Source organism: Zootoca vivipara, chromosome 14, assembly GCF_963506605.1.
Source record: "Zootoca vivipara chromosome 14, rZooViv1.1, whole genome shotgun sequence".
In the NCBI taxonomy this organism is placed as follows: domain Eukaryota; kingdom Metazoa; phylum Chordata; class Lepidosauria; order Squamata; family Lacertidae; genus Zootoca; species Zootoca vivipara.
The window spans coordinates 43,936,547-43,950,545 of NC_083289.1; the positions used below are offsets into that span (position 1 = coordinate 43,936,547).

At 42.8% G+C, this 13,999-nt stretch overlaps 1 protein-coding gene across 6 annotated transcripts in view; it reads left to right on the forward strand.

The window, feature by feature from the left end:
- USP42 (ubiquitin specific peptidase 42) overlaps positions 1-13,999 on the forward strand; it is a 38,245-nt gene that overhangs the window by 2,697 nt on the left and 21,549 nt on the right. For all 6 annotated transcript variants that reach the window (XM_035132223.2, XM_035132226.2, XM_035132225.2 and 3 more), the window contains exons 2-10: positions 5,386-5,635; positions 6,935-7,138; positions 8,009-8,119; positions 8,674-8,776; positions 8,877-8,944; positions 9,048-9,118; positions 11,122-11,204; positions 12,168-12,279; positions 13,019-13,159. In XM_035132223.2, coding sequence (XP_034988114.2) covers positions 5,395-5,635; positions 6,935-7,138; positions 8,009-8,119; positions 8,674-8,776; positions 8,877-8,944; positions 9,048-9,118; positions 11,122-11,204; positions 12,168-12,279; positions 13,019-13,159 — 1,134 coding nt within the window. In that variant the 5' untranslated portion in view covers positions 5,386-5,394. The remainder of the gene's footprint in view (positions 1-5,385; positions 5,636-6,934; positions 7,139-8,008; positions 8,120-8,673; positions 8,777-8,876; positions 8,945-9,047; positions 9,119-11,121; positions 11,205-12,167; positions 12,280-13,018; positions 13,160-13,999) is intronic.

Consider the following 13,999-nt stretch of genomic DNA (forward strand, 5'->3'; position numbering starts at 1 on the left):
GTATTTGGCATGAATGATATTATAGCGGCAGCACAATAGAATCCCGTGTAGTAGAGCTGGGAGGGAAAGTATCAATACATGCCTCTTCTGTTCCTTGCAAAATCCACCTTCCCCAGGGAGGAATGTATCAAATGCTTCTACCTTCAGTATTAATTTCCAGGGATAGGGGAGATAGACATTTTACAGATATTCTACCTTCTGTGTGTACTGGCTACCACACCCCCTACTCAAAGCCCATTTTATAGCCTCTGTAGCTGGAAACATACAGTACTACTTTAGACTCTCCTGGCATAAATGGTGCTTTGTAAGTATAAAATTGCAGACACAAATGTATCTTGAAGGCACCTTTAAAACACACAGAGCTGCTTCTTTGCAAGTAAATTGCTTCTTTCAGAATGGAATATGTTAGAAGAACCAGTTAACTTTGTTGTAAAAGAACATAGTGAAATTAAATTGAAAGATTTAGGCACAAGGTCGACAATTGTGGGGAGAAAGGAAACAAGAAGCTGGGTAGAATAAATAATTGAGAACAGAAATGGCGGCCAGTGGGGGGAGACAGGGCTTGTGCAGAGAGGTTCTGAATCCAAAAAAAGTAAAACAAAATGGAACTACTGGGGGTAATTGCTGGGACTTTACATTCTTAATGGTTGGTGTTCCTAAAATAATTATAAGTTTTTAATGAGAGACCTGATGTTTCCAATTAAGGTATTTGATTTTATTGTAAGGTGTGCCCTTGTAAGTGTGGTGTACAACATTTCTTCAAACAGACTGAAAATTGGGTAGTTACCTGTTGCTAAATGTTACTGAAGTTTATAGCTGAGCCATCTATCCATCTACCTGCTATGCTATTATAAAATACAATTTCCCATTATTATTATTAAATATGTACCGCCATTCCTCTATAAATATCAGGGCGGTTCACAACATAAAAATACAAGATAAAGAACATAAAATACACAATAAAAACAAAAACAAATAAACCCCTCCTCCAGTCTGCATCTGCCTTAAATTATCGGGAAATAAATTCTAAACACTCGATGCATTGCAATTTATTGAACTTGTAAAAAGCATAAATGATGGCCTCTGTATTTTTCTCAGATTGGTCAGTTTTGTTACAGGAATGGGGACACTGTGCCCTCCAGAAGTGCTGGACTACACTTCCCATAATCCCTGACCATTACCCATTGACTGAAGCTGATGGGAATTGGCATCCAACAACATCAAAAGGGATCCAGGTTTCCGACCCCTGTAGTATTAATTATTTTGTTCAATGTTTATAGCAGCGGTCAGCAAACATTTTCAGCAGGGGGCCGGTCTACTGTCCCTCAGACCTTGTGGGGGGGCAGACTATATTTTTTGGAGGGGGGGGATGAATCAATTCCTATGCCCCACAAATAACCCGGAGATGCATTTTAAATAAAAGCACACATTCTACTCATGTAAAAACACGCTGATTCCCGGACCGTCCACGGGCTGGATTTAGAAGGCAATTGGGCCGGATCTGGCCCCTGGGCCTTAGTTTGCCTACCCATGATTTATAGTAACTGTGGAAGGTCAGTTCACATTTTCATGTGGTGCTTTTAATTCAGGCAGTCTTTAACTTGCGGATTGCTTCAGAATACCAGTGATTAGATTCTTGCACTTTCACAAACCTCTCTGTCTCCCATCTGAAACCATTGACACACACTGACAATTTTCCTAAACGTATATAACCGCAATATGGAACTGGGGTGCAGTTTGGAGATATGGAAGGCAGACTCCTTCACATAGGTCAGGCTGACCAGTGCCCCTGGGTTTGTGTATTTGTTTGTTGTGTACTTTGTGTTATATGTATTTTCTCTGCTGCTATAGTGCATGCAATTTGTCTTACTTGCTTTGAGTCATCAGGAGCTAACTGCTATGCAGCCATCTTCCTGTTCTTTGTATTGTATTCTACATTGGGTTGTTGTTTAGTCATGCCCGACTCTTCGTGACCCCATGGATCAGAGCACGCCAGGCACCCCTAACTTCCACTGCCTCCCACAGTTTGGTCAAACTCATGTTGGTAGCTTCGAGAACACTGTCCAACCATCTCGTCCTCTGTCGTCCCCTTCTCCTTCTGCTCTCCATCTTTCCCAACATCAGGGTCTTTTCCAGGAGTCTTCTCTTCTCATGAGGTGGCCAAAGTATTGGGTTAGATTGACCTAAAGAAGCCGAGAGTCCTGCTATGAAGCAGGTGATTAGACTAGTCCCAGGGCATGGTCTGAGGGCACATGATGCAGCAACTTTGCTGAAGTTAAGCAGGTCTGGTCAGTGCCTCGACTGGTGACTACCTGGGTCAGTGCTGTATAGGCTGAAATTGGGGGGACACAGCATGTGTCATAAGCTGCCTGCCCCCTTCTTGGTTTGTTTGCTGCTCCCAGGGAGCAGTGAACTGGAAGCAGTGCAGTATGGCTTGTTAAGTCAGATCAGAGACCTCTCCCATGAAAGCTGATCTTAGGCCTGTTGTCTTGGAAGCAAGTCTCACTGAATTTATTAAGGCCTCCTTCCCAGTAAGTATGCCCACGTGGAGTAACTCACCATCTAGTCACGTAGGATTGTGTAAGACTTGCAGGTCCCACCCGATTGAAATCAGTGGAAGTTACACAATACTAGTCGTTGATTGGGTGCCATTCAGGCACACGCCATGTTCTGTGGCTTATTGGGAGTCATAAATATTTTCTCTTAATGTGTTGTTGGCAACAGTATTGAGAGCCATGCCATTTTAACAAGAAAGTGCTTGTGTAAAATAGTGAATCACAGCTACTGCGCTGTAGAATTACTTTTCAGTCTTTACTTTTGTGACAATTTCCTCTTTGCCTTTTTTCATTATTGTTCCATTTCCCAAGTGGTGGTGAAGCATCCTTGTTTCCTAGAGGAGAAAAGATGATAAACCTCTTTTTCCCTCCTCCCACCCCCCCTCTGCCCCACCCTGCTGCTTAATGGAATGTACTCTGTCTGGATTCGCATCTGTGTTTGTAGGCGGATAATCTTATCTGAGCAGTTGACAGTTTTGGAGTTGTCTCTTATTACTAGGTTTGCTCCAGGCACCTCCGGAATGATGCACTTGGAGTGTGGTTTACTATCTTCCAAATGAATTTTGGCTGCTGTGTTCATTCTCTTCTATAAACAGTTCTCTGAGATGACTTGCAAGTGAACTCCTGCTCAGCAATTGTGTTATTGGCTTATTTGCACATTGAGGGCTCCTTGACCCTCTGCCCCTTCCTCCCTGCGCCCTTTCACATTGTACCGTACCTTTTCCTAGTTAATAGGGGGAAGAGAATTGCGCTTCCGATGTGCTCTTCTTTCATTGCTATTCCAACTAAGAATGAACAGGAACTAGGCACATGCAGGAAATGAGTAAATACTTAAGCATGTTTAGTGTTGGCGCAGAGATGTGCTTCTCAGTATGTTTCTGCTATGTTATTGGGCAATTTTGGTAACCTGAGCCCCGTAATTCCAAAAGGAAGCCAGATTTAATAGGGAGCTCTGAGAATGTGCTGTTTAACATAGCAATGAAAGCTGTTAGATTTACTTTATGTAACCTCATATGTGTGAAACACTTCCTTCCAGTAACCTTCAGTTCTCAGTTACTGTCAAGCCAATCTCTGGGCTTTGTGTTCATCTAGACACCCAGAGAGGTTAGATTTCCTTAAGATCTCTCTGGTTTCAAAATAGGGAGTTAGTATAGTACAGTACATGCTACAGTTAGCCCTCTCCAGCAGTTCCTTTCACTAACATGGGCTCTTCCTGCCTGCTGGATCCTCCCTCTCTCTGCTTCCCTCCCAAACGTAGAATGATATGTACTGGTGGGACATTACTGGCTGCATTACTATAATATTTCCTTTGGTCCAGCCTTGCGTGTGCCATTCTCTTAGCACACGAAGAAATTGTGCATGCCAGCAGTTGAATTGCAAGCTTAAACTAGCACATGCTGCAATTGGTTTCCTCTGCCTGGAGTAGTGTAGCACTACTACTGTACTTTATATTTTAGCCTTTTACAACCGAAAGACAGTGTCACAATCAGAGCTGCTATAGCGCTATTGCAGATGTGTGTACACTCCCCACTTTTCAGCCTTCAAGACAGAAAATATCGTATGGATGGCAGCAGCTCTGGTGCAGCATTTATGTATTTATTTAAATGAGGATATGCAATGCTAGGGTAGCTGTGTGACCATACCCTCTTTTGACATTAATGCCAGAAGGAATTGGGAGAGCCATAAATTTGGCATCTCCTGCAATGCAGCACCGTCTTTCCAAGTTGGGAACTGGGATAATGCAGGCTGCAGTATGTTGCCATGGTCAGGCTCAATTGGTAGGCTGATATGAGACAGATACGTAATTCTGCGACTAATATTAACACAGAGAGCCTTGTGAACATCAGCATCATTAAGTAGATGGATGGTGCTGTTTGGCCCACCATCCACCATGAGCCAGGGTTGGCCAAGGCCCAAGGATGTTGCAACTAAGCTAGTTCCTCCTCTTCCCTTCACCCCCTATATCTAGAGATTGAAGCGGCCATTTAGGGAACTGGAATACAGCCCGGGGGTGGGGGTGGGGAGCATTAATCCAAAGAAACTACCATGCCACACAATCTCATGTGCAATGGCTTCTTACTTATTTGTATGCAACTTGTTTATAAAAAATAACATCAGTATTTAACGTGTTATGAAAACAAGCATGGCCAAAAGAGGTGCTTGTGGTTCTTAAATGCTTGATTAGGGTCAATCCAGTCTTGCAAGGTGGGATTTTTTTTCTTTTCCAATTTGCTGCTGATATTGACACATGCCTTAGGCCGTACTGAATCTTGCAATCTGTCACCGTTTGGGCTTGCAGCGGGCAAAGTCTGCCCTACATGCAAGCCTTGGTGTTGTCTGAAACAATGCACAGGTGCTGAAGCACCTTGTCACTTTATGCAGAACACCTGCTGAGTTGCAAGCAGCTTCCTTGAGAAACCAAGTGAGCCATCATTTCTGACCTTGCAGCAGTGTTAGAAACTCGAATATATAAGCTAGGCACCAAATAGCACCTTAAACCTAGGTTGTGGTCATCACAATGGATTTGTCTATTTGCCAGAGAGGTTGGGGGAACTGGAGAAGCACCAGCAACTGTCTCAAGAGAGATTATGTGGGTGGGTGCTACTTGGGACCATTGTGCTATAGCCAAAGACTAGTGTGTTTCTTTTGTTTGAGGGGTTCACGTTTCTTTGAGTTTCCATCATGCATAAAAAGAACGGTGTGTTGTCTTACTTAGAAAGTGAATCAAGATTTCTACTCCTTTTGCCGTGCATCCACGATGTCTCTCTTCTCTCTCTCTCTCTCTCTCTCTCTCTCTCTCTCTCTCTCTCTCTCTCTCTCGGTTTTACAGAGATGAACAATGACCATAGTTGACAAGACATCTGAGTCCTCAAAGCCTTCGGCTTCTGAGAAACAGCCTTTCAGCTCCGTGGCACCAGCTTCTGGAGAAATGGACTCGGGCTCTGCAGGATGGGGTGCTGTGTCTTCTTCTTTAGAAGCTCCAAAACACAAAATATCTTTGGGGCCAGTGCCAGGAGCTGCAGTGTACTCTAATTCATCAGTACCTGATAAATCCAAGCCCTCGGCTCAGAAGGATCTGTGTAAGCAAAGCTGCTCTATTAACAAAGAGAGAGAAAAGAAAACACACCGAAGCTTCTTACGATTTTATTTTGTTTTGTTTATGAAATTCATATGCTCACCCATCAAATAAACATTCCTTGGTCTGATTACAAACGAGAAAAATACAATGCACAATAATTAAAATCAACACTAAGCAATAAAACACAGCAACCAGAACACTTGGATTTGCAAGCTACTTCCACTGTCAGAAGCAGTATACACCTGAATACCAGTTGCTGGAAACTGCAGGAGGGGGAGATGGCTATTGCACTCAGGCTTCCCAGAAGAGGCATCTGGTTGGCCATTGTGAGAACAGGGTGTTGGACTAGATGGGCCGCTGGCATTTTTTAGCAGTCTCTTCTTACATTCTTAAGCCTATTGTGCAACTCATGCAACCTTAATTTTTGAAAATTTGTTCCACCTGTGGCAAGAGCCAAAGGAGAAAGCCATATTCTACTATTGCAGTAGTTATGCCACAGTTATCTTGGTAACTATAAACAAGGCACAGGTAGCAGCTGGGATGAACCATTAAACACATTAAAAAATAGTATTGATTAAGAAGATTTTTATGTGTCGTAATAGTGTTTTTCGAATATTCATTTTTAAAAAACCTGCAACTGGCAAGCATAATATTGAGAGGCATTCTTTCCTGTGGAGGAAAGAAGAGGGTGCCTCTTCTAAGAAGCTGCCTGCTAAGATACACATGCACATTCTATATAAACAGAGAAAATGCTACTTTTCTTTTGTGATGCTGGTGTGAAGTAGTGGTCAGAGTGTTGGACTAGGAGACCAGAGTTCAAATCCCCACTCAGCTGTAAAGCTTTCTGGGTAACCTTGGATCAGTCAGTCACTCTCGGCCTAGCCTACCTTACAGAGTTGTCAGGGTAAAATGGGAAGGAAGAGAACCATGTACACCACCTTGAGCTCCTTGGAGGAAAGGTGGAATAGAAATGTTAAAAAAAAGAGGAAAAACCTGTGATACGCATACCCAGTATATCAGTAGAACAAAATACACTATTGATCACCTAAGATTTCTTCAATGGAAATCCTATTTAACACTAAAAAGATACAGCGTTCAGATCAGGAAGGTAATTAAAATGGGGTTTTATTTATCTTTACTATTGTAAATTACTTATTTAAAGGTGGTTCCACACATACCCTGGGCCACCTTTTAGCTGGAGCTTCCCAAACATCATTATCCTTTGTTCTGAATTTTTAAATTCTATCTTTCAAAATCTTAAATCGCTTCAGTATATTTAAAATGTGTCTTTGGTCTTCAGCCGCTGTTGGTGACGGCATTACTGCCCCGCAGAAGGTCCTCTTTCCAGCAGAGAAGATATGCTTGAAATGGCAAAAAACACACAGAGTTGGAGCCGGTCTCCAAAACCTTGGCAACACATGCTTCCTCAACTCTGCACTGCAGTGTCTGACCTACACCCCACCTCTTGCCAACTACATGCTTTCCCATGAACACTCCAAAACCTGTGAGTATATTTTAACATTTGTCACAATTTCTCTAAAAATGTGGACAATATTCTATGATTCTAAATATGGCAGGCTTCTTAAGAACATGGTTTGTTAACTTAAAAGCAGTTCTACGCTGTTTTTAATTGTTTTTAATATTGTTTTTTAATACTGTAACCTGACCTGGGACCTTAGGATTAAGGGTGGATAATAAATTAGTAGCAGCAGCAGCAACAACAACAACAATAATAGAGCCATAGCTCTGTGGCAGATCATTTGCTTTTTAGGCAGAAGGTTCCCACGTTCAATCCCCAGCATCTCCAAGTCGGGCTGGAAATGTTCCCTGTCTGATATCGAGGAGAAGTCTCTGTCAGGGATTGTAAACAATGCTGAGCGAGATAGAGCAATGGTCTGCCTCGGTATAAGGCAGTTCCTACAGAATATAAGTTAGTCATGCCTTTTAACTGCAATAGAGCTACTCTGAGTATACACCCCTGTGTTTTTACTATCCTGAGCTGTAAGTGCTGCTCAAATTATAGGTATGAATGAAGGCAGGTGGGTGAGAACAAGCCCATTTTTTTAGGCCTTCTCACACATAGCATATAGAATTGCTTTGCTTACTAAAGCTGCTCAGAATTTGTTAGATGTTGAGAGTGGTGTCTGTTGCTTGTTTTGGAGATAATTGCTTATAATATGTGTCCTTTTAAAAATTCATCCCTTTCCCTCTTGGATGTAAATAATTTTGCCCCTTGAAGCAATTGCAATGACTTATCCTTGAAGCAATGTTTTGTTTAACTGAGTGCTTTTTGTGAGCTGCAAAAAGGTTTGTCCAGTTGTTTGTTTTATAATACAGGATGGGTATTTCTCCCCTGCCCCCCCTTTCTTTTCAGGTCACGAACAAGGATTTTGCATGATGTGCACCATGCAAGGTCACATCACCCAGGCGCTTTCAAACTCCGGCAATGTCATCAAGCCTATGCCTGTCATAAATGATCTTAGACGTAAGCATTTATCTTCTTTGACATCTAGTATGCTTTAAACTACGTAGCTTCTGCATGGCATGTAAACCACAAAGCCCAACACAGCGTGAAGCCATATATTGTAGCCTACCAACTTTCCTAGTTTTGCTGTCTTAGGCAGGCAGCAAAAACAGGAGGGATGTTGTGCCCCTGTTGGGTTTGAGTTCAGTTTGGTAAGTTGCAGGCTGTGTAAGCCTGACTTTTATATTGGGGGGGGCCGGGGACTATCAGCCCACAGACCAAATTTTGGCCCACAAGGCCGTTTTCCAAAACCATGCCCACACCTGATGTCAGGTGTGACGTCAGGTGTGAGCAGGTAGAGACATGGCTGGATTGACAGCCCCACACAGCCATTGCCTGGGGAAAGCAGGATTGAACTCTGTGCATCAGCTGACATCAGATGGGTTGTTCCACCCACCTGTTAAAGTTGGCCTGCTGGGTGAGGGGAGGTAAAGATCTGGTCTGCTGGGCCAAAATGTTTTGCCACCTCTGGTTTATTTGATATATTCAATGTAACTTCTTTCTTTGCATATTAGGAATAGCAAAGCATTTCCGTTTTGGCAATCAGGAAGATGCACACGAATTTCTACGGTACACCGTTGATGCTATGCAGAAAGCATGTCTGAATGGTAGCAACAAGTAAGTTGTAGCTAGAGTAATACACCTCCACCCCCGAAACTATTATTGTGTTTGTGTCTCTTTTGACATTAAATTATCTACTTCTGTGATTTGTTTTTAGATTGGACAGACATACCCAAGCTACCACATTCATTCATCAAATATTTGGAGGATACCTAAGATCTAGAGGTAGGTTCTTAGCATATTGTTGACATTCTGTCTTGTTTGAATGTTGTTGAACTCTGGCTTCGATCACTGCATATTATTCTAAACTTCTTTTTTCCTGTTTCAGTAAAATGTATGAACTGCAAAGGAGTTTCAGATACTTTTGATCCATACCTAGATATTACATTGGAGATAAAGGTATGCTAATTTGCAAAAAGAAAAAGCTTTGTTTAAGTCTCCAGCAGCAATGCAGTTTGGTTAGATTAGGAATGTGCTTCTCTACTCCAAAATATAAGGAAGCTGCCAATGGGGTTAGTTCCATTCCATTTCAGTAAAGCGGGGGGGGGGGGGGCAGACGTTTTACAGCCCAGTGGCCACATTCTTTCATGTACAGCTTTCTGGGAGCCACATACAAGTGACGGGTTGGGACCAGAGGCAAAAATTGGATCAGGCAGCTATGTGACACCTTTGCATAACAGATTATGTTGTAGCGATAGTCAGCAGTTTCTGCCCACACAGCTCTTCATATTCCATCCAGGCAAGCAAGAAGCATTGGGTTGTATGGGTTGTAGCCAGTGCTAGTCCTACTCAGAGCAGACCCATTGAAACTAATGGGCGTAGGCAGGCTTTTGTTTGGGGGGGCAGAACCTCAGATTTGTTATGATTTAGAAGGAAGTTGCCCCCTTGGCTATGCCCATGGACACAGCTAACAGATGGCTTAATTTCCATGGGTCTACTCTAAGTAGAGCTTAATTTGATACAACCCATTATCACAGCTCAAGAGCACATTCCAGCCAGACAAAAGCACTTGAGGTGAGCACGCGAGAGTCCCGTGGGTCAGACTTAAATACTTGGAGGGCCGCATTTGGCCCCAAGCCTGAGAGTCCCCATCAATCCTCAGAATGAAGGCTTGAGCTATTATACAGCAAGCCTGTACTGCAAAAACTGTCTTCGTCATTGCGTGCATGAAAAGTAAATGTTTTCCTGTACCACGAGACCTACTTGATTAGACCAAAAGGGCCAAGAAGTTTAGCATCCTACTTCCCACAATGACCAACCAGATTGTTCCAGGAAATCCACAAGCATGGCATGAATGCAAGAAAGCAGTCTCTTGTTGCCTCCCCTGCCAGCAACTGGCAATCAGGGGCATCGCCTCCCTCAACATGGAGGGTTCCATATAGCAGTTGTAATTAATAGCCATTGACAGGTCTTTCCTCTGCGTATGTTAGTGGCCATCAACATACCTTGTGGCCGTGAGTTCCAGCATTCTCTCCATTTCCAGTGTTCTAGGGTGAGCTTTGCTTACAAAGCAAAAATGAAACCATGCACGCACAAGATAGAGCTGTTTTGGGGGAACCCCAAGGTTTGGAGGAGTCCAAAAGTCTTGAAGGGGGAAGGAACTCAGAAATAGCTCAGTGAGGATTGAGCATGCTCATTGGCTGAGGAATGCTGGCTGACTGTTGTGGGAGGGGAAACTGAAAACTGGGAGAATGGACAGGAGCACTCTGCAGTATTTTTGCAGGACCCCTTGGATAATTTAATTTTTTATTGTTTGAAGAAGTATTTTCTTCAAGAAGTACTTCAAGAAGTATTTAGGTGGCAAGCCCCCTGCAAAAATGGTTTTATGCCGTCATTTAAAACCATGGAAATGATTTTACAATGTTTGTGGTCTGGGGGAATGATAGATAGAGTTGACTTTGGAATGCCTTATTCACTGATTTAATGCATTTGGTAGCTGGAAGAGCGTCTCCCTTTAAAATGCATTGTGAAGATAGATAGATGATAATCTTTATTGTCATTGTTCCATGCAAAACAACGAAATTGAAAACATTTAGAAGAGTTTGGATTTGATATCCTTCTTTATCACTACCTGAAGGAGTCTCAAAGTGGCTAACATTCTCCTTTCCCTTCCTCCCCCCACAACAAACACTCTGAGGTGAATGGGGCTGAGAGACTTCAGAGAAGTGTGACTAGCCCAAGGTCACCCAGCAGCTGCATGTGGAGACACGAACCCGGTTCCCCAGTTTACGAGACTACTGCTCTTAACCACTACACCACACGGGCTCTCTATTTGGATAGAGACTGTTTCTCAGGGGGCTAGTCCTAGTCTTCATAACGCTGCCAAGAACTAGAGTTAGCTTGGAATAGTTTTATTTTTATTTGCGAAGCTCACTTCAGTTCTCCTCTTCCTCTTTTTCTAGTCAGCTCAAAGTGTTAACAAAGCTCTGGAGCAGTTTGTCAAGCCGGAACAGCTGGATGGTGAAAATGCCTATAAATGTAGCAAGTAAGAAGAAATAAATTTAACGTATCTTTGTAATAAAATACCAATTTGTCATATGGATCTTAACATGGTTTTTAAAAAGAGTTTGGCTTTCATTTAATGTGCAACTGCAAGGCAAAATGGCATATTTAGTGATATGTAGTGTAGCAAGCTTTATTTTGACACTTGTTTGCGTATTAAAAGCAATCCAAATTCATTGAGGACAACTTGAAGTTGTATTTTCTCCTCCCCACTCTCAGAAACAAATGAATGGGGCATTAGAAGGGCAGTTAAAAGATACTGTTCCTGGCAACCCTGAAACCATTGGAGGAGAAAATATCTTAAACTGTTTTTCATAACACTTTTAAAAATGTTTCCAGAATTTATATCGTTGCTGCCCTGGGCTCCTTTGGGGGTAAGGGTGGGATATAAGCTGAATGAATGAAAAATAAGAGCAGCGCTGGCTCCAGGTTTTCAGAAGCCCATGGGTCTTCCTGCTGTTGTTGGGAGGCATTGCTGCTCCTCTGCATCACGGTTGGTTGCAAGACAGGGCTAATGAATAAGCAAACAGTGGCACCTTTCCTTCTTGCCACTGTTGTTTCCTTGCTTGTCTCCTCTGGCCCGCAGCAGGTGACAAGCAGCTGGCAGTGAAGAGGAGGACAGGAGCCAGGGGGCTTTCGTCAGTGGGCCCCTGCTGTGGTATGGGCCTCCTGTCAAGTGTCCAGTCACGCTGACCTTTAACATTGGCCTGGATCAAAGGGCATGTGGGAGGCGGGAAATGGCAGGGGCATTTTATTTTCTCTTTGCCCCAAAGAGCAACCTTCTTGAATTTGCTGTTGTGAATGGACATTATTTATTTATGAAAATCTAAGCCTGCATATGCTAGTTCAAATAGGGCAGGCAGTTGTTTGAACTTCAGGAAATGGGATAACACAAAGTGAAAATAGCCTCGAAAGCTGAACTTGATGTCCTCTGCTTATGTTTTAGGTGTAAAAAAATGGTTCCTGCATCAAAGAGGTTTACAATACATCGGGCTTCAAACGTACTCACCTTGTCCTTGAAACGGTTCGCAAATTTCAGTGGTGGCAAAATTACAAAGGTAACACAGCGCTACAACTGGATTGGATTTTATAGCCCCAGATATAAATATTGACACGTTAAAATGCATTCTGCAGCCTGGAAGCAAATATTGTGAAGGACGATATAAAAATGGTTTTATATCCTACTAATAATGATACAGCACAGGAACAGCAGAGTATAGGTTTAAAAGCAACACAGAATGTACATATAGGTACCCTGTTTCTCATATTTTAAGACATACCCATAAAATAAGCCATAGCAGGATTTTTAAGCATTCAAGATATATAAGCCATACCCCGAAAATAAGACATAGTGATAGGCGCAGCAGCAATGCCGGCCGTGGCAGGAGGAGGAGGAAAAAAATAAGACATCCCTTGAAAATAAGCCATAGTGGGGGTTTTTGAGGAAAAAATAAATATAAGACATGTCTTATAATATGAGAAACACGGTATACATCTTTTTGTCCAAGTTTCTAGAAACAAAAGTTGCCTTCAGCACAGATAGTGGACACCTTGCCCCACAGAACAGAGGGGGCCACATTAGAAGCCCAGCTCCAACCTGCTACAGATGATACTTTGAAAGGTTGAAAGAGAAAATGTCTTGCAGAACACAGTGAACTACTAGGTATAAAAGGGATAAGGCAGTTTCCCAAGTAACTTGGTCCTGAGCTGTATAGGGCTTTTTATGTTCATACCAAAACCTTGTTCTGCTGAATTGAGAAAAATGTAAGTGTTTTTCCCCCTTTCATTTCTGTTTAGGAGGTGAAATACCCTGAGTATTTGGATATTCGGCCATATATGTCCCAGCCAAATGGAGAGCCAATTATTTATGCATTGTATGCTGTTTTGGTACATACTGGTTTCAGCTGTCATGCAGGACATTACTACTGCTATATAAAGGTAAATATTATTTATAAGAGTAGCGATACAAGAGGAAAAAGGAATGGGGAGGGAAGAGGAATCAACTGTCTGCTACTGGTTACATAAAACTATGTAATGTGGAATTGTCACTGCAGGAGAGAATTCTGGGAGGGGAGGTGCCAACTAGCAGTGGAGGGAACCTTGCAATCACCTCCTCCCTCAGATTCAGCCTAGTGGATTGGCTGCTGGTGGAAACAGTTCTGGGAATGGAAGAACTAATCAGCAGCTGATCCCAGTCCGGCTGATGGAGGGGGCTCCGCTCTGTTGCCTCTCCCTTTAATGCAGCCAGTTTTTTAAAAATAAATTTTTTCCATCTAAGGATTTCTTTTCCTTTTCTTTGCACTGAAGTCTTTGTTCAGTGTGTTTGCAGGCAGGCACTTTTTGTGATATATTCCTCCTTTGGCCCCTTACCGTAAAAAGGTTGTTCTTTATCCCTCTTTTTTTGTCCTTTTGAAAGAGGCCCATTGTTGTTGCTTTCTAGATGGGGCTTCTCTTCTGCACTACTGAGTCTTAGCACTACCCAAAAACCTCCCATTAATTTCACAGCACCATAGAGTTGTAAAGGAGCAAAAGTCCAGCTAGTCCAACCCCCTGACCAAAAGACAAAGACAAGCCTACCTATGCAATCTGGATCACAGTTTGCTGCAAAGGAAAGAAAGTGCTTGTGGAGCCGAGAGCTCCAGAGGACTCCCAGCAAGTAAGTGTGGAGGGACAATGTGTTGGCAATGGACTGTGAAGCCTTGGGTTCAAATCTCCACTCAGCTGTGAGACACTTGCTGATTGGCCCTGGGCAATTTCCTCTTTCTTTCTTTCTTTCTT